The 23,913-nt window shown below is 43.0% G+C and overlaps 1 protein-coding gene across 2 annotated transcripts in view; it reads left to right on the forward strand.

Annotated features, from left to right (window-relative positions):
- The first annotated feature begins 1,370 nt into the window (after positions 1-1,370).
- The window catches only part of ACO1 (aconitase 1), a 35,568-nt gene continuing 13,025 nt past the window's right edge, over positions 1,371-23,913 (forward strand). Inside the window, exons 1-7 of one of the 2 annotated variants that reach the window (XM_014959226.1) lie at positions 1,371-1,500; positions 12,192-12,312; positions 14,004-14,172; positions 16,953-17,090; positions 19,774-19,843; positions 19,952-20,135; positions 22,967-23,106. In XM_014959226.1, the coding sequence (XP_014814712.1) occupies positions 12,216-12,312; positions 14,004-14,172; positions 16,953-17,090; positions 19,774-19,843; positions 19,952-20,135; positions 22,967-23,106 (798 nt within the window). In that variant the 5' untranslated portion in view covers positions 1,371-1,500; positions 12,192-12,215. Of the gene's footprint in view, positions 1,501-1,522; positions 1,653-12,191; positions 12,313-14,003; positions 14,173-16,952; positions 17,091-19,773; positions 19,844-19,951; positions 20,136-22,966; positions 23,107-23,913 lie in introns of those variants that run through there. The other variant, XM_014959227.1, reaches the window with a different exon arrangement.

A 23,913-nucleotide genomic window follows, 5' to 3' on the forward strand; every position in this document is an offset into this window, starting at 1 on the left:
CTCAAAAGTACTGTATTTTGTAGATGACAGGACATTTAGAGTTATCAAGCCAGAGAATAGTAGGTTTAACTACAGGGGTGCCCTGGTAGTCTTAACCATACCAGTGAAATCAGTAACGGCTGCACTAAAGCCAGGATTTCAGTATTTAGCTAAAAAAACCAAACTACCCTACACAACATATCTTGTTTGCTAGACCCTGAGATCCTGCCACTGATTTTCCCTGGTCTGCAAGATCCAGCTGGACAGTGTATAGGCAGAAGGATCTGCCAGCACAGGCTGGTGAGCAGGAATCCAATACCCAAAGAACCAGAAGAGCCATCTTGGGCATTTTCTAGGTTTCATCCTTCTTTCCGCGCAGAGCAAAGCACTTCAGTTTTCACTCTTTGCATCAGCTTGCTGCTCTGAGACCTGCTCCTCTGCGCCAGAGCCAACAAGCAGCCATGTTTGCTCTTAGCCTGAGCTTTTTTTCGGAGGAAAAACATCACCTTTTCCTCCAACACTCAGTGGTAGCAAGTCTCCTAGCCACTGCTCTCCAAGACCCTCTCCAGACTTGTAGGACACGTCTATGCCCTTTCCATGTGACTCCCTTCCTACTTATCTGATGTTTTTCTTAGGATTAGATGCTGTTTAATTCACTTTATGCAGGCCCAAGCTGTACACTGTTGTATTGCAGGTACACTGGGCACTGAAGAACACCCCACAGTGCTGTGGGGGTGATGTTAATTGGGACACCCTGTACTCTGACAGCGTTCTTCACTATTGGCGTCACGATATTGATCTCAACCGGTTTATAAGTAACAAGCTGTTTTCGCCGACAGCCAGGCCCGGGGGCTCTCTCCCACCCAAGGTCCCTCTCCCATCCCCCTGCCACGAGGAAGCAGTGTCCCCCCCAGTCAGGTGTGTCCCCAGCAGCAGGGCAGTGTCCCCAAGGAGACCCCTTTGGCCCCAGCGATGGGGCTCTGGGAACCCCCTGGAAGCCCGAGTGAGCGTGCAGCCGGGGACCCCACGGGGCGCCCCACGGCATGTACAAACCAGCCCACGGCCGCGCTGCCATCTTACTGCGCCTGGCCCTGCCACAGCCCAGCCCACTGCACAGGCCTGACCCCATCTGCTCTCGGCGCCGGTGGTCGCCACCCTGGCCACCCCTCTGCCCTCGGGGGGCCACCTCTCCACATACAGCACAGCGCTCCTCCCGCTCCTTCCTCCTCTCCCCTTTCCCCGGGGAATTCTCCCTGAGGGGCGAGCCCCGGCCAGGCCTGCGGGCAGGAAAGGGAAGCTCGGCCCCCTCCTCGCCCCCGCTGCCCGGCCCGGCCCGGCCCGGCCCGGCCCGGCCCGGCCCGGCCCGGCCCTCCCTCCCCGCCTCCCCGCTACGGGCCGCCATGCCGCCGCGGCCGGCCTTGAGGGCGGAGGGGTGGAGCCAGCCCGCCCCCGCCCCTTCCCTCCCTGCGCCCGGCGGCTCCTGACGGCCAGCAGCGGCTGTCCGTTCCTCCTCGCTCCCCGGTGAGTGCGGGCCTCGCCCGCCCTGCTTCCCCCCTTCCCGGTGGCGGCGGCAGCGGCGGCGCCTTGGGAGCTTGGAAGCCGCTTCCCACCTTCCTCACCCCCACGCCTCGCCTCGCCGCGGCGGCGCCGGACCCTGCCGGCTGCGGGGGAAGGTGGGGGGCTGAGGGGCGCCCCGCCGGGGAGAGCGGAGGCGGGTGCGGGCCCGGGCGGAGCGCGGGGATCGGCGGCAAGGAAGGGATAGGCCTGGTCGGGGCGGCGGCGGCGGGGCCCGGCTCCCGGGGTGGGGGCTGGAAGGGGCCGTCGGAGCTGTTCGGTGGGGCGGGAGGAAGGCGGCTGTCGGAAAGCGGCTCTGCGGGCGGCTCGGTGGCAGCATCGGGGCTGCAAGGGGGCAGGGAGCGGGGCGGCAGGCCGGGCCCGGGTGGCCCAAGCCGGGTGGCTGGGGGCGCTGGCGTTGGACCTGCTGGCAGCAGGTACAGGGTTCGGCTTCGGCAGCGCTGAGAAGGGAGAAGAGCTGCAGCTTGAGGAGGGGAGCGGGAATGGAGGAGAAGTTGTGTGCTGTCCTGTCCTTGTCTGAGCTTTTCCATTAGCCCTCCTGCTGGAAAACAGCTCCAGGCGTGTCTGTTGGTATCTCGGTGGTGTCTCACCAGCAGAGGATAGCGCACACTGCACGCAGCGACCCTGCTGTGTTGCAAAAAAAACCCCAAAAGCCCAATAAAACCATAAGGTGAGTAGGTACGACAGAGAAGGGACGGGAGGAAAGCAGTTAGAAGGTAAAGCCTGTATTAAGGTGAAGTGACGGGTTTTGATGTTTTTCTTTGCTTTGGGTGACAAAATCCTCTGTGTTGCGTTCGGGGCAGGGATGGCAGGTGCACGTGCCCCGTCAGGGCAACAGCCATGGAGGCTGTGGCACAGGTATTTGCCTTGTAGCCACCTGGCTGAGGGCTGCGGCTGCAGGACCTGGATTAGGTGTGCGCTCAGATTAGTCTCTGTGTGTCTGTTCAGCACATCGCCGTGTTTCATAACACCACCACGGTTCCCTCTTATTTTTTAACTGGAAGTTGTACTTTGATACTTGGTTTCCAGCTCTAAAGCTAGCATAGGTGGGAGGGAGGGGGGGGTAAAAGACAGGGAGATCTGGAATTCGCTATTCTTTAGTATTAGCAGGAAACTTGGTCTAAAACAGAGGATTCTCTCTCCAAACAACTGGAATTGAATTAATATCTCAGAGCACTGAGTGCTGTTGCTATTGTTCAGACTGGCTCATTATCAATCCACTATACCGAGGTAAAGGAAGACCACCCTAGAGAAATATTAACACTGGAATGTTTATTTAGTATTGCTTTGCTTAAAAGCAATTGTACTGCATCAGAATGTCCTAATAAACTTCTGGGGATTGTTACTTCTTCAAAGAAAATAAGAGGAATTTAATGTGCATAGAGTAGGAAGTGCAGCTGACTCTTGTGCCCTCCAGGATCTGTGGTGTGTGTGTGAGGAGCTATTTGGAAAATTGTCAATACTCTACTCATCCTGGACTTCTAGAGGAAATTTCTGTAGAGGTTTTTGGTGTATGAGGGAGTCTGATCCCTTAGCAGTGCCTTGCAGAGTATGTCGTGCAGACTACTGCTGAACTGAAGACTGTAGGGCTTCCAAACTGCATTTTTTGTCATATCATATTTGCAATTTGGTCTGGTTTCCTTTAGCCAGAGGATAATACACTCCCATTTTGATATTATTCAATGAAGTTTTTATAGTAATGGTGGAAGGGCTGAAACATTAATTGCAGAAGACCACAGAAGAAATAGTATTAATATTTAAATAGTAAGAGTAGCAGCAAATCTCTTTCGCTAGTGTTTTCCAATGTAGACTCTCACTGTAGGATTTCACCTCATAATAGCTGGAAATTTTGTCCCTCCCTGGAGTAATGATCCATTTAAGATCACTGGAAGGACAGGAGTTGAAGTGTGGTCCCTTTCCTTCTTTTGAAACAGAGGGAAGGTAGAGAGGAGTCTTCATTTCCAGTCTGCTCTGTTTGTGTGAGTAGGAGGTAAGAATTTTTCAGGGTTCTTGCCTTCCGTACTGTCTTACGGAGTGGTTAGTTCAAAAGATTTCCTCTAGGTATTTGGCACATCCTCACAGGAATTGTGTCATCCCACAATTTTATGGTCAGGACTCCAGATGCCTGTGAAAGAAGGTGTTTAGTTTTGATTGGGTTTTTTGTTGGGTTCCCCCTGCCTCCCCAGCCTTTTTGTGGCAAACTGTTGTGAAAAAGCCAGTTGAATTAAAAATGTTCCGTGGATACTTAATTTGCCTCCCCAGGGAGCTTGGCTAGTAAACTCCGGTAACAGCTAGTTGGAATTGATGAAATCTTATCAGATACACACTTGTTCTTCTGTAGATTGAAGCCAGGGGCGTTTGAAAGCTGGATTCATCTACACAAATAGCTTAATAGCTGCTGAGGTTGCAGGCAGCAATTTTTGTTGTGAGAAAATTATTTCCCATTGTTTCCAGAGCACAAATCCAGGATTTGTCTTGAAACAGCATGAAAAGTTAGGACTCTTCACCCACAATGCCAGATTTATTTCACAACAGTAGTAATCCTCTCATCAGTTCTTCATCCTGAAAGGACTCCTTCCACCTACATATCTTCGGTAGCTTTGAAACAGTTCAGGTGGTAAGTTGCACAAAAAGAGTTTTTTGGGGGTGCAGAGACAGCAGTTTACAGAGCTGGTGCCGTGGTAATGGCGTGATTAGAGGGCTGATCCATGGCACTTCCATTTTGTTTCCCTTTCCCCTGCACCTCTGCAGCATTCCTTACCCCCTTCATATGAGCCATTTGAAACCAACAGACCAATGCTGAGAGGTCTCTTAATCCTGCCTACTGAAATTGAAAGCAAGTTTCAGACCAAACCTTTGTACACACTTATGGCACTCGCTGTATCCCAGACTTCTTGCAGCGCTTCCGTATTAACTTATCAGTTGGAACGTGTTTCTGTGTGTTGCGCTGGATTTTTTTCTTTATTACTTTTTTTTTTTTTTCCTACTAACACTGGAAGCTTGTTCTTTGTTAAAATTGGTCGGTGGTGTGTGTTTGTTAATGAACAGTCTAAGACTGCTAACATAGGGGAAATGAGCAGCAAGTTTGTACGGAGGTAGGAAGTAGGTTAAAGTTCAGAGTTGCTCTTTCAGGGGGAAAAAATATCCAAGGCTTCATTTTTCAGCATTCTGTAGCCTCCAAATAAACTTCCCTGTATTCTCAGGCATAATACTGCTCATTTTCCTGCACCAAAAAGAAAACTAGTCTCTATTTTTTAACTAGGACACTTAATGGTGAGTCTGCTGACACAGCATTCCCTTAACACTTATGCCTGCTTAATTAGGATCTGGATTTTGTTCACTGTAAGGCTAGATTGCATTCCAGAGGCTGGCTGAGGGTACTACATATGTGTGCTTGCCTGGCTCACCAAAAGCTGGCGAGATGTATATGAGAGAAGTGCTTTGACTGTCCCTTAAGCACTAAGTGAACTAACTGTGCTGAAGTGATGGAGAAGGTGGCATTTGGCTTTCCAGAGGGATGACTTGCTGGAGTTTAATATCCACATGTTGGAATTGGGCACGCATCTAAACTTGCAGCTCATTTGGAGCTGGAGGTACTTTAAGACCTGAAGGTTTGATTTCACAAGCTTGATCTCTGAACTAAATCTTCAATTCCCTTATGTGCAATACAGCACTGCTAACAAAGTGAAATGGTCAGAAGGCTTACGACAGCCTATTAAATATATAGATTATAGGAATAATCATAACCTGTCAGCGCACTGGAAGCATAGCACTGAATAAATATAGCTCTGAATAAATAAATATTTTAACATTGTGGTCAAGGTTTTAGGCATTAGGAGAAAGCAGTAAAGTATGAAATCCAGAGTCCTGTTTGAGTTCAGTACGGAGTTCCTCTTGAGCGTTGAAGTTGGAAGGTGCTTCCTGAAACTTTGTTTAGAGAGGGTTTAAAAAGACCTCCTTTATGCATTAGTGCATTTTCTTCCAGTGTGCAATAGTGGTGTAGTTTATACCAGCATAATAGTTGCTCAGTTGTCAAATTGTTAGTGGACTTCTCTTTAAGGTTCTATACATAATGATGGACATCTCTGTGTAACAGAGAAACACAAAGATTCTTTCTCAAATCTCTGTTAGCACCGAAATCTCGTCACCAACTGCTTACAGCAATACAGCACTGTGTATTTCTCTTAGAGTGGCCTTATCTGTCACAGGTAGAGTAAGTGTTAAATAGTAAGAGCTTCTCTTAAAACAAGAGACCTGTGTTTATTGCAACAGTAGTTGTACTCATCTGGCCTATGTGCATCCAAAAGTAATTATAGCTAGATACATTATAAAACAAGACTCTGCTTGTTCTAGTAGCGGTGTTGAGCTCTATCCAAATGCTGGGGGCATTTGTGGGGGCTTTTGTTTTTTTGTTTGGGTTTTTCTTGCCAGTTTTTGTATGTGTGTGTATGTGTGTTTTTGTTGTGGTAGTGATGTTCTTCCCAGGGTAACAAAAACGTTTTTCTTAGGCAACTTGGATATTTAAACTACATTTTTTTTCTACCAGACAAATACCTGTATTAGTTTATTTCCTAAACTGTCTTAAATTATGGATGGATTTATTTGCCAAAGTTTTACTGCTGCAGACGCTTGACTAAGATTGGAGAGGTTGTCTTTCCATATCAAAAATGCAGACTTTTGGCAACATGGTTAATGTGGATATTTTCCTTCCTTGCTTTTAAATAGAGCACGCTGCGATTCCGATAGGACAGACTTTCCTACGTGCTGGACCTACTAAGAGATCTTTGTTCGTAGCTAAGTGATCTATAACTTAGGTAAACTGGAAGTTTTGTGGAGTAATTGTGGAGTAGAATGTGAAACCACAAGAAGACCTGTGTAAGTTACAGAGACTCATTTTCTGTTGGGGAGCCCGGCAACAGCCCTCAGTTTAAGTGCAGTTCAGCTATATGTAATTTTAGTAATGTCAGTATATGCATGCTCTGTATTGTCTTTATGGATTTGCAACTCAGTAGCCTGCTGCTCTGCTTCAGCTCCCCTTAGATTTTATTTTTTTTAGTTACTTGCTCTTGCTATTTTGAGGTGCTTATCACATACTTGGTAGCTAAGTATGGATACACACGCACACACACACACGATGTCAATCAGTTGAATTAACAAAACTAAGGGAAATAACTTGGGGGAGCAGGAGAAGGAATGGTAATAGCAATGGAAGGTGGTAAGATCAGATTCAGCAGGAGTGGAAAGTGCTGTATTTGCCAAGGAAGGCCATGAGTGTTCCTGATGTCTTCTGCCTCAACACCAGGCGAGGGCTTTTATCATAGCAGTCCTACCAGCTCACCTCTCCTTTTCCCCATTTTCAGTTGCAAGTTTCTTCACAGATTTCCTGCAAGTACCGGCAAGTCTGAGCCTTCCCCTTTTTCTTGATGGCTGATAAAATACCATCTTTGCTTTGGCTGAGTGTAACCTTTTCTAGCATTTCTAGCATCTGGTAGAGTGTTCAAATGAAACTGCTCCTGTGCTGAATGTGTGCTTCCCTGCGGTGGCTAAGATTTTAGCCACTCTCCAGGAAAAAGAGCTTTTAGTACTTGAAATCTGTTTTAGTCAAGCTATTAGGTGTTTAGTTTTATGAATAGATGCTTAAAATAAACTCTTCCTGTTAATAATGTAGGCACCCTCCCATAATTTGAAAGACAACAATTAAGAAACCAAAGATTAATTAGAAAAGGCAGTGGTGGAGGCATGTTCCCTTTCCCTGAGTGGAATTAATATGCCTGTACTAAAATGCTGAATGACTGTGCCTTTTCTGTTCCTAGTTTATGGCCTGAAGCTTAGACAAAAGTTGTCTCATCCAGAGGCTCTTTTTTTCTTTTTTTCTTCAGGTCAAACAAAATAAATCTGTGTCCTTGGTTTGTCCTTGGGCACTTCTGTAATAAATGTGATTGTTACGTCATGTACTACAGATATCGGCATGTATTTTAGCAGAAAAGTATTCCATGTGATAATGTTTTCAGTTATTCTGGATAGTGAGAGATGAGTGGGCTCCCCTGAGATCCCTAAAAAACCTCAAAACAATATTGTAGCTGGTATTGATCTGGTACAACAGCTGAAGATAGAAGCAGTTAAGCTTTTAAAAAATATATTTTTTTTTAGTTGTGTGAAAGACATGATTGCTTTTAGCCTAATTAGCTGTATTCATTTTTGCTTTCAGGCTCTCCTGCAGCTCGAAGAGAGTAGAATAATATATTAAAGTGATGTCTAGAACAGCTTGGTGTCTTCAGATTCTTTCTGGGGTACTGTGGGAGGCTAAACAGCATACCTTTTTCCTCTCTATGGTCTGCATGAGATAATTTCTGCAAGTGCAAAACTGCAGGATATATCAAGGTGTTTTCTCAGTTCCATTAATCTCAGTAAAATTTCAGCTTGTTGAAGTTGTTCCAAGTCACACTGCAGCTTTTAAAGGGTTCTGAAGTAGAGTCCAAGGCACAAAGTCAATCAAAAACATGCTTTGAATAGTGCCTCAATTACCGAACTGAGTCATTTTCCAAGAGAATATGTTGTGATGTGAGTAGTACTGTGTTTATGTTGGGTACTCAAGAAAAGTTACATCAACTTAAGATTTGAAATGAACAGATGTTTAAATCTCCCATGAATATTGGTGGGTTTTTTTAAAAAAAAAAGTTACTTCAAGTTACATGCTTTAATCCTTGTTGTGGAGATCTGCATGAGACTTTAATGTGCTTTGAGTATGTTTGATTTAGTTGATTAACTTAGAAGAGAGGACAAGGAAAGAGGAGGGTACAGACACCTTTTCTCTTCTGTCCCCTTGGGCTTGTGCCCAAGGATCCTATGTAATGATCACCAGATGGTGTGGTCTTCAGGCCGCCGCAGAGATCCGCACACTGAGGACAGCCAGTAGGCATTTTTGCACTGATCTCCTGTCGCTGGTAAGCATCTGAGCTCTCATGGTAAAAGCTGAGTTTGCTCACCCGCTCCGTACAGACGAAGTGAGGAACGTTGTTGTACTCGGAATTTGCTGGTGCAAATGCTTTGTTAAGAATATCACAGCGTACCACTTGTGTTGCCACAGGAATTTGAAGCCTCCTGTGTTGCGTCTAGGGGTAGTACAGTCAGTATGGAACAGCTGTTACAGCCAAGGCTCTGTTCTCTGCTCTGAAGGGCAAGCGTTGCGTGCACAAAAAACAGCTTCTCCCTTTTTTTTTTTTTTATATTTGGAAAGTTACAACCTCCTCCAAATAAGTTAAAATCCTTCTGCACTTTTGCTTCTCTGGGGCAGAGAGAAGTGGAGGTGGAGGAGGGCAAAACCATCAGACAGACCTTCTGTGATGAGTGGGTGGGCAGCCTGGGGGCGAATGGGAGGCATGCTCTGCTAGGAGATGGAGCTGGGCGGCACAGTGCGAAGCAGCTGCGTTGGTGTGACACGCTGAGTGGAGAGCAGTGTGGATAGTTTAAAAGTGTAGATACCTTAAAGATGATTAGCACTAGTATGAGTCAAATTATCAGTGTTCACAGAACTGTATTAGTAGGCACAGGAAGGGCTGAAATAAAGCTATTGTTTTTTTGGTACACTTTAGGAAAAGTACAAATCATGCAACCCTCTGAGAAGGTTCCAGTAATGAGATTCTGCTGTTCCATTGTTTCTTTTTTCTAATCTCCCCACTTGAACCATTTTCATAGATTTCAGTCAGCTGAAACCCCTGGAGTCCTAGGGCTGTGCCCAGAATTGCACAAACACCAAAGAACGTGTGTCTGGATCATTGCAGAGGGGGTATAGTTTGGATTAGGGCTGCTGCTGTTTTCCAAGGCCAGGATGAGCACAGCTTGTGTGCGTGGCCGTTATCATTAGAAACCTCTTAATCTGTACTTCTGTCTTCCTGAGGGCCACCGGTGTGGAATTCCATTTCAGATATGACCTCCAGGCAAGCGGGTTTGTGGGTTTTAGGCTGAAGATCAAGTGGTTTCTTTGGTAGGTGTGCTGGGCGATTAGCATGGTGGCGTGGCGGTGGCCATGGTCAATGCACGTGGCCCTGCGCCGGCCCTGGGCTGACAGATGTGTGCTCCCCTGCCTGCTGGCCTGCCTGCATATTTACATTTCGCTGCCTGCAAGACTTCAATAAATACTCTGTGCTGCAATCACAAGTTAATCTGTATCTATTGCAATGATTAGTTAAAAAAAAAATAAATCAGTGTACTCAGTTGGCCGAGTATTGCTCACTTGCATGTTTGCGACAGATCGTTAGCTTAAGCTCTGTGCTGTGACCACTTGGTTTATAATTTACTGTCTGGAAATAGTTGGTAAGAGTGAGGCTTCTCTGGCTCTGTGAAATTTGCCACCACACTGATGCAAGTTGGCATTTTTTCTAAATACTCGACCTCTTTGCGGGGGAATTTCTAGATGGTTGCAAGGTTCTAACAGGCTTGGTCCTATCAGTGTGACCAGGCAGGCTGGTCAGTGTTTAGGCTTTGGTCACCCCAGGGTTTGGCATATTAACCTCCTAATCTGTAACTCACTGATGAAAGCAGGTCCGTACTGAAGTATCTCATACTGTGAACTAAAAAAGCCATGTTCAGGGCAGAGGGTGATGGCTGGCAAAGAAATGGTAACAAGTAGATAATGTGTCACAGCATCCTGAATTGCTGCTGTGGTTTGCCAAGATGCTTACTTGGGTGGGAAATGTTAGAGCTGCAATTTATACTTAAATGAGAAAATGTGAACTGAGTACAGTGGGCTCGTTATGGTCCTATGAAAGTAATGATCTCCTGCTTTATCTGTCAGGGAATATCCCAGCGTTTTCTACCTTCAGCTACCCCTACACTTTCCCATGAGAAGTGGCTGTGCATAAAATAAAGTTCTCAGCTTGGAAGGCAGAAAATAAAGCTCATCAGGAGCATAGCTGCCAAGGAGAGGAAGGAAGCAGTTTATTTTGATCATGATCGGTCGTAGAAGCACAGAGTTTGCTTAGAAGAGGAATAGCTGAGTTGTTAAAGAAGACAGCACCTAAAACTTGATGGGCTCGTGTGCAGAATGGCTATGTGCGAAGCTGGGAAAAGGAATCTCAGAAAATAACTTGTAGATGGGAATTTGAGAGTGATACGTTTAGGGGGGTGGTGTTTGCAGTCTGTTAATTTGCTTACCTTTCTGCCTTCCCTGGGCGTTCAGCTTTTTTACTAGAAACTTCCATTGTTTTGTTTGACAGAATTCTGGATTTTTTCCTTTCTTTTACAGTATGTTGCTGCTTTATACCTTGGGCCTTCCTTTGTCACCATTTTTGCTTCATCTCAATCTAACTTCTGACTTGGCTATTGTCTTCAAAATACATGAAATATGATTTGTGCTGGAATACTTTAAAAATCCCCCACAAATGTATTGCATATAGTAGTATTCCCTGAACAGTCAATGAAACTGACATGTGAGATGAATTAATTCACTCTTTGGCCTTAACTTTTTTTAACAAATGCTGGGCTTTGTGCATCCCTTTGCACCAGTCTCCAAGGCCTGTGAAAGGATGCATGTCTCATAGCTTGTTGGGTTTGGGTCTTTTTTTGTTTGAAAATCTGGGGTAAGGGAACGTAATGTTACTTCAGCGAAGACAGGAACAGTGCTGTGGGAAAACAAGAGATCTGGGAATCCAACCTGTGATTCTCTCTCTTCTAAAAAAAATTTTAATCGTGACTGGGAATGTTGCCAGGCACTGGAAGAGAATTGTCCTTACTATTAAATCTTTAGCTTGCTCCTTGGAATGTGTTGTCCTAAGGCAGTGCTCACAAAAGAGCAGAGTTCAGGTCTTAAGAGTGTCCTAGGAACTGTTCCATTAGGCAGTTTGCATGCAATTAACGCTTCCTGGGACTGAAGAGATGTTTCTAGAGTGAATATAGACCCCTCTATGCTAGTTGTCATTGATACTTGGAATATCTCAGGGCACTTTAACTTTATATAAGTGAACCCTAAAAGTCCCAGGTCCCAGTGGAATACTTTCTGCAGTAAGCCATTAGGATAGCCACAAAAAAAGGAAAAGATCTCAAACTAAAATGATGCTTACAATAGGGTCTACTTTAATTTTTTTTTTTTTTTTTTGGTGGTGACCCTAATGAATCTTCCTGAAATCAGGAGAGTTCCTTGTGTCTCTGATAGTCAGGGTTTGTAATCTTAGTCTGTAGCACTTTCTGGCTCAAGTAAAACTATTGAGTTTTGTGTTTTAGTTAAATTGTTTTAAATTTTGAATGAAAATGCCTGTCTGTTTAGCTTTAGACCAATGCCACTTAAGAAATGGGACCACATTGTCGTGTGGTAGTTTGTGGGTCACAGCAGCACAAAAGGCTGCCTAGAAGCAGCATAAAGAAGAGAGTAGTGCAGATATTGAATTTCCTTTGTAAACCACGTGGTTTGTCCATATTTTTCACAATGCTCTTATCTTCCTGCAGACCTTTTATTTCTGATAGCGTGTTACAAGTAGATTTGTAGGGGAAAGGGCATGACTAACACAGACTGTGCAGTACCTTTTTGCCTGGTATAGACCTTCTATGTGGGACAGATACATTGTGGGACTATGGGATGTATACTTCACATGCGGGACAGATGATGTGAAAATGGCTTTGATTTTTTTTCTTTTGTGTTTTAGGGACACTAAGGGTCTTGTATAACCATGAGCAACCCTTTTGTACGGATTGTGGAGCCACTGGACCCTAAACAACCTCTGAAGAAATTCTTTAATCTGAGCAAATTGGAAGATGTGAGATACGGTATGTTGACAACATAAGGAAAGCATTTTATTATCACTGATGAACAGAACCTGAAGAGATATTGCAGCATTGGATGATATTTGGTCTCTGGACAAAACTATTAATTCAAAAGATGGTTCTTGAAAACAAAATTTTAGCAAAACTTAATTCTGGAAATTTAAAACTACAGAAATACTGGCATGGTCACAGTATTGTTTTCTCAACATGCTGTGCACACAACAGTCTTGTTTTTCTTGAGTGGTTGAGAATGACTAAGCAAAACTAAGAGCACAAGTTTTCTCATATGCTGCTGTGCTACTGTGACAGGCTGGAAAGAACCTAACACTGATATGGCTGAATCATCCAGGAGTGGTGGGTAGAAAATACTTTCTGTGGCTTTTTCTGTAGTTCTTCTGACACTTTGTGCATGTACTTGGGAATCTTCCATGTGGCACTGCTAAAAATCTTACAGTCCGTGTCACTGACTTGCAAAGCGAGTATCTGTAACTTAGAGTTGTCTTTGTTAGGTATTTTTCTTCTTTCAGAAAGGAAGCAGGTGATTAAGAAGAATTCAGGAAGCAAGAGGAGGAACTTTTTTCTCTAAGCATCAGCAATGCCTATCTGTTGCAGGCTCAGACAGTGAAATCAATGTCAGACTTGGTGTGTGAAAAGTAGAGATGAGTCTTAAGAAATAGATAAATAAATGTATGGTATTATCAGTTGATCCATTCCAGGATTCCAAGAGTGATAAACCAGAGATTCTTTAAAGAAGAAAGGATACAATTCTCACTGTCCAGCAGAAAAAGGGAATAACTTGGCAGCGGAAGAACGGGGTGGGAAGGGTGTGTGTGTGTGGGGGGAGAAGATTAAAGAAAACCTGAGACCACCACCAAACCCAACAAAAATCAATCAAAAACCCTCCAAATAGTTCTGAATAACCGTTCCTTGAATAATAGTTGAGTTTATTTTATGATAGCAGGAATCAGGTCTTGCTGTGATTAAGTCAACTTTCGTATCTTGGCAGCCCTGTATAGAAAGCTGGGAACAACTTCTCAAGAGATTTTTGACTGTAAATATTATGAGAGGAAATGAAACACCTATTATTACAGTGGACCAGGGGAGGAAGTTCAGAGGAACTTTATTTTTTTCTTCACACCTATTGCTTGTAGTAAAGTTGTCAGTGCTACTCTAATTTTGTGTCATCTTCTGTAAGTGTTTCTGTCTTGAAATAAAAGAATATTAGCAGATGCACAGTCTTACTGCTGTTCTGTTTCATTCTCCATGTCTGGAGGAGAAGAGACTTCCGAGACCACTGAAGCTATGCTTTCCAACATGTCAGGTAGAAAATTGCGGTTTTCTAGTGCATTTATATGACTCTGTTCAGTGGCAAGAGTGAGAGGAAACGAGGTGAGCACAGTGTGTTTGCAGAGTAATATTGCTGTGCAGGTTGGAAGAGCTGTGGAAAAGAGTTCTTTCAGCAAAGACGTCTTGCTGTCTCACAGGGACTGAGATAATAAATCTGCTCAAAGAAATGAGTGGAACAGGTCAGTTAGCTGGAGTGGACAAGGCTGTCTGATGGTTTGTGATAAAGCCTTGTGAGAATACAAGGACAGCACTTGACGACCTGTCTGCCCCAGATGTGGAATTCTGCACTTGCTGACATATGCCCTAAGGTAAAAACTGAATTTGTTTCTTGCCTCTTACCCATGCAGCACGCCTGCCCTTTTCTATTCGAGTCCTCTTGGAAGCAGCGATTCGTAACTGTGATGAGTTCCTAGTGAAGAAGGAAGATGTTGAGAATATTCTCAACTGGAAAGTGGTGCAACACAAGAATGTTGAAGTTCCGTTTAAGCCTGCAAGAGTTATTCTGCAAGACTTCACGTGAGTCTGATGCTCTTCAGAGCTAGAAAGAGGGGCTCTTAAAAGTGCGGCAATGCTCAGCTTGGTGTGGACGGGTGAGCTGAGGGAAAGAATAGCAGTGAAATATTTGGAAAGACCTTTTCCAGCTTTCCTGATTGTCATGCTACAGACAACACTTGGAGAGGCAAATGCTGGTGATAAAAACATTAAATGAAGTGCTTCTGGGATGGAGAAATAAATATCTTTATAAAACTCTTCACAACATAGGAGAGGAAAATAGATGGACGTATTGCAAGTCAATATTATCTCTGCTGTTGAAAAACTTAACATCTATTTTTTCCCAGAAGTGCGAATTGAGATCCCTAGCAAATCAATTCTGAAAACTCAGTCTTGTTATTGCAGTGTGGTTAATCCCTATGTGTCAGCATGTAATAGTCTGTGATAGATGCGGGAAGTCAATTTTCAGATGGAACAGTAACTTCTAACTTTTTAATTTGGCTTGTAAGTCCACTGTCCTTTGTACCTTTGTCCTCTGCCTTTGTAAGAGAGTTTAGTTCATCTGTGGTAAGCCCTATGCTAAGCCGACAGTTGATTTTATTTCTCAGAACAGTAACATACCTTCTGTTTTGCATTTTACTAAAGGTTGGCCAGGTGCTGCAGATCCAGTACAGCTCAACTCCTAAGATATTAGAAAAAATTGGCAAAACCTCAATTGAAAAAAGTGGCAATTTCCTAGCTATTTTTTACCCACCAGCTGTTGTTAACATTTGAAAAAGCTGAAGCACAGAGGAAGCCAAATCTTCAAGCAAACATTGTTCCTTTTGTTACTGCACTTCTTTCTTGCCCCTTATCTCCTGCTGAGTTTTAAAAAATTGGCCTGTAAGTCTGCAGAGCAGCTGCATTCATGAAAAACGAGCTCTTGAACAGGCTCCAAAGTGGGATCTTTTGGACAAGGTGGCTTTGGCAACTTTCCAGAAGCCATACAACAATTACATTCACATGTCCTGGATTTGAATTATTGAATTTCCTAGATCTGATCATTCTGTAATTATCCTGAGTTCTTCTAAGACTGTAGATGGCTGTTGTGTCTGTTCCTTTTCAATTGCATAACGTTTGTAAGCTGGGAAAATAACTCTTGCACTCCCTTCCTCCCATCCTTGCTTTCCCCAAATCCACCTAGGGAGCATAATAGCATTTGCTATTTTCTGTGGAATATTCGTGTCCTGGGACAACAAATTGCTTCAAACTGCTGAACAACATCAGTTAGTCATGTCAAGGTTACGTAGCTTGGGCCTTTTTTTCTTTTTGTTTTTGTAAACACTGAGGATTTTAAAGGTAAAATTCTGTGGGAATTACAAAGCTTTTTCACTTCTTAGATTGTTTCTGATATATTGTGAAATTGTGATAGTTTCCTTATAAACAGACTTGAAAACCTAAACTCTCACTGCTTTGGACTGCTCTTGCAGAAACCTGGTGTTCTCGGTGGGTGACTGAATGATGCCAGATCCTTAGGGGCACATCACAGACAGCTCATTTTGTCTCAGTAGCCAGCAAAATCAGATTGGCTGGTATGCAAGAGGGTTTCCCAAACTGATGGCAGTACATACCTCAGTAGAAGCTGAGAATGTATGTGCTGAGAAGCACCAGAAGCTTTGTTAAATTAAATATGGAAATGTGTATGATCTGTTAGATAAGGCGGATGTTGAAGTGCCAGAACTTCTGGTTGCTACTTTTGGTTTGCTTATGACTAAAGTTGGGCTGGAATTGGTGGGTGGACAAAAGACTCTCAAAGTGCATTACTTAGACCCTTTGCATAGTTTACCTACCTTTACTTAGGAAGGCAGGCTTAATTTAGGGATTTTAAAATCGATTTGGAAGAAAGAGACATAGAAACATAGAGAAAAAGGTCTATTAACTTTTTTCTGAGTCACTTGGAGTTCAAGGGCTTGCAGGATTATCATAAGATATGTGAGAAGGCAGAAATGTGAATGTTGACCCATAACCTGAAAATGTGCTGTTTGAGTGTCATTTGTGATATAAGGTCTTTTTTCAGTTGTAAGTAAAAGAATTTGTTTGTGAAGATGAATTGTACATCTTATTTCTGCCTTTCATGTTTGTCCAATGATCTGCCAGGGCAGATAAATCCCCTTCTGAAAATACTGAACTGAAAATAGTTATTCTGCAAAGGTATTTTGTAGTCATGTCCTTTGTAATTTAAGAAATCTGTTGCCCGGCTCTCACAGGTTTTAGTTGAAGTGTGAAAGGTACCAAACAGCCCTAATTATGGAGAAGATTCTCCTGTGCTTTGCAAAACTTCGAAGAGATGACCCTTGCCTTAAAATCAGCTAAATAAACATAGCAAAGAATCAAAGAAAGGACATTATTGTTTTCTTCCCCCCCCGCCTTATTTTTTAAATAGATGGGGAGGAGAGAGAGAACAGAGCAAAAGAAGAGAAACCAGTTCAAGGTCCCAAAGGAATGCTGACTAGGACTAAGTTTCCAGATTCCCAGCCAAGCATGTTAAACCTCTTCTGTTACTTGATATATTTTGGTTTTAGCTTTTCATTCTTACAGTGCTCAGGATATAGATACAGTTCAGTCCCTTCTGCTCTTCTGATTGTGTTTTCCCAAGGGTACTGTCTCTACCATAGAGTAATGACCCCAAGACTCAGGGCAAGGCTGCAGTTTGCTTTGTATGGGACAGGAGGAGTCTGTTCTGCATCTCAGGATCTCAGTTGTGTGTGTTTTGCTATTTTTTTCATTTCCGAATTGTTTCACCTTGCCTATTTCTCTTCTTTTAGTGGGGTGCCTGCTGTGGTTGACTTTGCTGCAATGCGTGATGCTGTGAAGAAACTTGGGGGCGACCCTGAAAAAATCAATCCTATCTGTCCTGCTGATCTAGTGATAGATCACTCCATCCAGGTTGATTTTAACAGGCGGTAAGGATACAAAACATAACCCTTCTTAATGGATCCAGTTACTGATAATAAAGGTAGTTCCATCGGTGATACTCCTAGCATTTGGACTACAACGCCCTAGACTCTAAGCAGTGTTTAGGTTAGACTGTTGTATCAGTTGCTGTGAATTAGATGGGGGAATTTTGGTTTTTCTGTGGTGCATCTCAGCAGCGCAAGCCTGGACTAAATGTTAAAGGAAACAAGCTCAGTCCAGACCTGCGGTGATCATAATTTTCCATAATAATACTGCATTATTATTAGTTGCCTAGAAATAGCTTTTTTCCACATGCACTTTCTTGACCCCAGAAGGCTTTTTAGAAAGGACAAACCAGAATATCTCCTTATTTATTTAAGAACAGACCTGAGCTGCCCTAGCCCAGTTCTGAGGAACTCTTTGTGAGTTCAGTGCCTCCATACAGAAGAGCAGAAGATGCTCATTTGTATGGCTTCTATAAGTACAGGAAAGAAACACAATGCTGCTGGAGGGCAGCCCTGAAGAGAAGGACTTGGGACTGCTCATGGATGAGCTGCTTAACATGAGCTGGCAATGTGCACTGGTGGCCCAGAAAGCCAACTGCATCCTGGGCTGCCTCCAGAGAAGCGTAGCCAGCAGGTCCAGGGAGGTGATTCTGCCCCTCTACTCTGCTCTGGTGAGACCCCACCTGGAGCATTGTGTCCAGCGCTGGAGTCTTCACCACAGGAAGAACATGGACCTCTTGGAATGGGTCCAGCGGAGGGCCATGAAAATGATCAGAGGGCTGGAGGACCTCTCCTAAGAAGACAGGGTAAGGGAGTTGGAGTTCCTCAGCCTAGAGAAGAGAAGGCTCCAGCGAGACCTTATAACAGCCTTCCAGTACCTGAAGGGGGCCTACAGGAGAGGTGGTGAGGGACTCTTTATTAGGGAGTGGAGTGATAGGATGAGGGATGATGGTTTTGAACTGAAAGGGGAGATTTAGATTAGATACTAGAAAGAAATTCTTTCCTGTGAGGGTGTGAGACACTGTAACAGGTTTCCCAGAGAAGTTGTGGATGCCCCATCCCTGGAAGTGTTCAAGGCCAGGCTGGATGGGGCTTTGAGCAACCTGGTCTAGTGGGAGGTGTCCCTGGTCATGGCAGGGGGGTTGGAACTCGGTGATCTTTAAGGTCCCTTCCAACCCAAACCATTCTATGATTCTATTGGGTCCTCAGCATGCTACAAAGAGATCAGCACTCCCTAGACCTCGCAATGGAATACAAGACCACTGCACAAGGTTCCTTTTACCCTCCATGGTAACTAAACGTGGGCATACTGATCTAGTTTTCCAAATAGACCCTGCAATTACAAGTTTCTTGGTGGTTTCCTTCCATCTTCCAAACTCCTGGTGTTTTCTGGTCTGCAGTTACCTTGCCTGCTAAAATATTTTGTGTGTTTATTGTGTTCTAAAGGAGACAGTTTTGAAGCAGGCCACTTAAGTTATAGCCTTGCAAAGAAGGAGTTCCTAGAAAGTGGAAATTAAAGAACATAAAGAGCACTTTTCTCAGTGCCACTATTTATAGGCTTCTTTAACATAAAAATACTAAACATTCTGAGCAGAAATGTATTGTGAAACCTGCTTCATAGAAAAATGTTGCCAGACAAAGATAGCTTTTTTCCTAGTTTTTTTAAACTATAGATTAGTAAGGATACAAATTCTCACTGATGCCATTTCATAGTTGGCAGAGGGGGAAAAGGGCCAAAAATTTTGTCTTACGTAACTGTTGAAAATTAACTCCCTTTTAACGCTTTTTCTAGAGATGCTTTATCAATTCTGATTAAGTTTAGAGGCAGATGCAAAGTTAAAAATAATCATCTGAAGTCTGATTTCTGGGGTAATGGGTGTTCTAGCACTAATCTATTAAATTAGATGCCTAACTTTTTTTTTTTTTAATTTGCATCACATCATTTTTTAGGATCTTTGGGAAACAGTGTTTCTTTGTGAAGAAGATGGGATTTAATCTTTACCATAGGACAAAATCAACTATTATGATTCTTCTGTATTATTTTAATAGTACTCATTTTTTGTTATCAGTAATATCTGGGACTTCATTTAGATAATTTCTTTGCTATTTTTTTTTTTTTGTCTCAGCCTTATTTTATTTCTATTAGGCTGATGTATATGTGGAGAGAACATCGGCCAGTCCTGCACTTCAGTTCTTTCAGACTCTTCAGGCCTAAGTTAGGCAGCTGGTTCAAGTTAAAAGTTTGTTGGCCCTGTCTACTTTGAAACACAGGGGCCTCAGGTGACGCTATATAACCTTCTTTTAGCTGCAGTTGCAGGGCAGTTGTGTTCCAGTTCCCTTTACTGCTTTGCTGATTGCTTCTGATTTGGGTGTTGGAAACTTCACACTGCTCTAACATGTAGTGTAGTTTTTCCCAAGCTACAAGTTTGAGGCCTGCCACATATATAATACACAGATTAGCGCTCACATTTGCACCAGACTTCAGGTATTACCTCTTAAGCTTTCTTAAATCCTTTTCATTGGTTGCCTGCAGTTCAGAGCTGCAATGAGATTATAAAGATGAGATCGATCAGTATTAACATTAACTAATAAGTCTTCTTTTCTTTCAGTGGTTGGGTGTATTTGACCAAACATAAATTTCAGGTGGAAGCTTTTGGTTCTGACAGCTGATTATTTTCACTTGCAGATCAGACAGCTTGCAAAAAAATCAGGACCTGGAATTTGAAAGGAACAAAGAAAGGTTTGAATTCTTAAAGGTACCGAAAGAATTAATCCTATTTGCATGGGGAAAAGTGCAATGAACAAAAGTTTGTCCAGTGCTCATGTGCACTGAAAATTTTTTACTCCAATTCCTTCTGTTTCAGTGGGGCTCTCAGGCTTTTAAAAACATGAGGATTATTCCGCCGGGCTCTGGGATCATCCACCAAGTGAACTTGGAGTACTTGGCAAGAGTGGTGATGGATCAGGATGGCTACTACTACCCAGACAGTGTGGTGGGCACTGACTCGCACACCACCATGATAGACGGCTTGGGAGTGCTTGGCTGGGGTATGTGCAGTAGCATATCACGAGTGGTCTGTTGCCTGAATAAGATGTGTTCCACTCTGGTGAGTTGACCCTCACTGTCAACCCAACTGTCACTGTGACTGTCACAGTGACCCAACTGTCCCTGGGCTGTCAGGTTAGCCCTCACCCAGTCGCTCACTCATTCCTCCTTCCAGCAGGATCGGGGAAGAGAATTGGAAGGGCAAATGCAGGAAAAAACCTCATGGGTGGAAACAAAGACAGTTTAATAAGTGAAGGGGTGGGGGTAGGGGGAAAGGAAACAAAAGCAAGTGATGCAAAGACAAATCAGTCACCACCTTCCACCATCACACCAAAGCCCAGCCAGTCCCTGGGCCACAGCTACTTTGGAAAAATTATCCTACTTCCCAGTTTTAATGCTCAGCATGATGTTACGTGGCATGGAATATCTCTTTGCTCAGTTTGGGTCAGCTCTTCCTGGCTGTGTACCCTCCCAGAGTCTTGCCCGCCCCAGCTTACTTGCTGAGGGGCAGAGTGAGAAACAGAAAAGACCTTGAGACTGTTGTGAGCACTACTCAGCAGCAGCTGAAACATTGGTGTGTTATCAGCACTGGTTTGGTCACAAATCTAAACCACAATGCTGTGGGCTGCTGTAAAGAAAAGTTATCTCCTTGCCAGCCACAGTACACAGGCTAACCCCAAATTCGAGGAGCGTGATAAGGTCTCTTACAGTTATTTAGGACTTTGTAACCAAGCTCCCTGTTCTGATAGCAGCCCTCAGATGATTTCTGGTGCAGGTGGTGTTGTTTGTTTTTTTCTTTTATGTATTTTGTGTTCTGCACTTAAATCACAAGGAAGCAGGCAAGGGAAATATTAAATAAGACTTCTGGAAGCTTCTTAATCATTTGGGAAGGCAAGGGAGTTGAAGCATCACTGAACATCCATTTGTTCTGAAGTCACTTAGCTACTTTCAAAGTGTTGCCTTATCAAAACTACTGCAAATGGTCTGCTAGAATGAAGGTGCTGGAAATTAAATCTAAGTGAGTTAAATATGGCCAGAGAGGCCATTGTGAAAAAAAGCACTATGAAGTATGTTCTAATGCCAGTGGTCTGCAGAATAATTGTTACAAAAATAAGTACTAATAATTCCTTTTCCTGCTGTAGTGGCAAACTGCGGCATTTGGATTATTGACTAAATAAGTAGATATGAAATGAAAGTATTTGCAGTCATCACATACATGGTAGCAAAAACTTCAGTTGAGCTTTTTATCTTCCTGTTATAATGGTGATGGAAGTCCTATTGAAATAGATACTGTACAAATACAGAAGACAAGTTTTTAAGCAACATGTGATAGTTGTTAACAAAGATGCTTTTCATGATTTGAGTACCACGTGTGATAGAAGTAGGACGTTGTGGTCTTTCTACTTCAGGCTATACTACTGCAGCAATATTGGTTGATTGAGACTTTCTATCAAGGGTAGAAGAATTCCTGCTGGCTTGGAATACAAATGAAAACAAGTTAACTGTATTTAAATCATTACATCTTTGAGATAAGAGATGTCTCTTTTATTCTATATTTCGTTGCACCTTGCACATGGAGCTGTCATTTAGATGATGCTGCAACACCAATAGCTGCTTGAAAGAGTGTATCTGTAAACTTAGCCTCGTTTTTCTTCAGAATTTGAGCAGTATGGCTGGATGTAGTCCATACCATATGTGCTCGAAGCTAACACTCTTGGATCCAGCATTTCTTGCTAGTGGCTGGTAATGCTGAACTTGCTTCATGTCTGTCTGTGGTAGCCTGTCAGTCGTGTTGACTAACTTGATTGTTTCAAAATGATTTAACACCTAGTGAAAGAAATCACATGATTGGATCTGTCACAGAATTATCTTTTTAATTAACATAGGTATATAATTTTGTATAAAATACATTGGAAATTATTTTTCAGAAGCATTATTGGATTAAGTGGGGAAAAAGGATAATAGTGATGGTTTGGCATACATAAGCAACTAATACAGGCAATTTGTTCTAGCTCAGTATTAATTGAGATAAACAAAAGGTAGAAGGATTTTGAAAGTGTAAGATAAACATGAGAGGGACTTTCTACAGGCAAAAACTTACAAAACTGCTGCCTAATGCCAGATTGCTAGTAAACATAATGGTTTTTTTAGATTGCATTTGACTATGGCATCTTGATACTTTACCATATTAAATTAGCAAAATGAAGTAGTCACTTGAATTATATTGCTCTAATACTGAAGGTGTGCTTACACAAAGGTTCCCACCTGCACATGCTCAAGCTCTGTTGAAACTTTATAGATGTAAGGAAGATACTTCTTTTTTAACAAGTAGCTTTTCTGTTAGTGTTCTTTAAAACAGTCTATACTCTTGACTCTAATAATAGTAATAACTCTTTCCTTCCTTCAAAATAGCATTTAAGTTTTTCTTTGGTGACCAGTAGTCATGGTCTGCATACATTTCACTCAAGCACACCATGTTCAATGCCGTGTCAGTTGTTTTTTGTTTATATGTTGCATGTTTAAGTCATTAAATAAAACTTTTACATCCATTATTGTAAAAGCCAAGTGCCCTCAAAGTAAGTTACTTAGATTTACTAATAACCTATCTAAAGGCTCAGGAGCAAAGATGAAGGTTTGAAATGGAGAAAAAAAAATTGAAACGCCAGCCTTGCAGAAATTGCAGCAAGGTGACTGTTGGCAGAAGGCTAAGCCTGCTGGCTGTCTGCCTTCCCTTCCCTTTCACACCTTAGATCGAGTAATCATCATCCAATTGTACTTCATGGGTTTATCTTTGGTACATTACTGTCTCTCTGAATACTTCTGTTGTGTACAGGTGTCGGTGGCATTGAAGCAGAGGCAGTGATGTTGGGCCAGCCGATCAGCATGGTGCTTCCTGAGGTGGTTGGCTATAAGCTGGTAGGAAACCCTCAGCCACTGGTAACATCCACTGACATTGTGCTCACCATTACCAAGGTAATGAACACGTCTGCGGCTTTTACAGTACTGCTGAAGGCTATGCATGTTCTGTAGGACAGAGCCACTGCGTGCTTAAGAGCTTCCATGTAGTCATTTTGGACTTCCTGAAGCTTTATTGCTCTGTCTGGGTTCGAATCTGCTGCCCAAGGACAACTGCAAATTTGCTAGACAAATCTGTTCCCCAGAAGCCAGACAAAACAGAATAGAGAGCTGATATCTCATGGCCTGTTGAAATATTAATGTGCACACCTGTTTTGGATCAACAGTACCTGTAAAAGTATCTTGTTTCTGTACCACCTCAGAAGAAACACGACTTTCTTTTTTGAAGTCCCCGCTTAAAATAAGGCAATGTAAAACCTGAAAACAGACAGTAAGTGCTGCAGTCTGCTTTCTTTGATCTGCAGGTGTTTGGGTCACATGTCATATATTCATAATACGTTTATTCACTCTGTGGGTTGTGACTGGGTCAGGATTAATGTTGTTGGAAGTCAGAAATCTGGTACACATGTTCACCATGGGATGCTTTCTCTAGAGAGAACCTTCAAATGGGGAAAGCCAATGTTTTTTTATGAATTCATGTAAATGTTGTGTCTGTTCAGTCATTCACAGTTAATTCATGTTCTTGTGCAGTTGGTTCTCCCTGTTTCCTTATCTTCCTGGGTTTGCTGGCTAAAGAGCATTCTCCTCTCCTTACAACGTAATGTTGAGAAAAATACAGTTGTTCTAAGATAGACTCTAGTTTAAATGAGATAAAGCGCAAATTTAGAAGGAATACTTCCCTGTGTTGTGCCTTATTTTTGAAAC

The sequence above is a fragment of the Calidris pugnax genome, unplaced genomic scaffold (genome assembly GCF_001431845.1).
Source record: "Calidris pugnax isolate Ruff unplaced genomic scaffold, ASM143184v1 scaffold404, whole genome shotgun sequence".
NCBI lineage: Eukaryota > Metazoa > Chordata > Aves > Charadriiformes > Scolopacidae > Calidris > Calidris pugnax.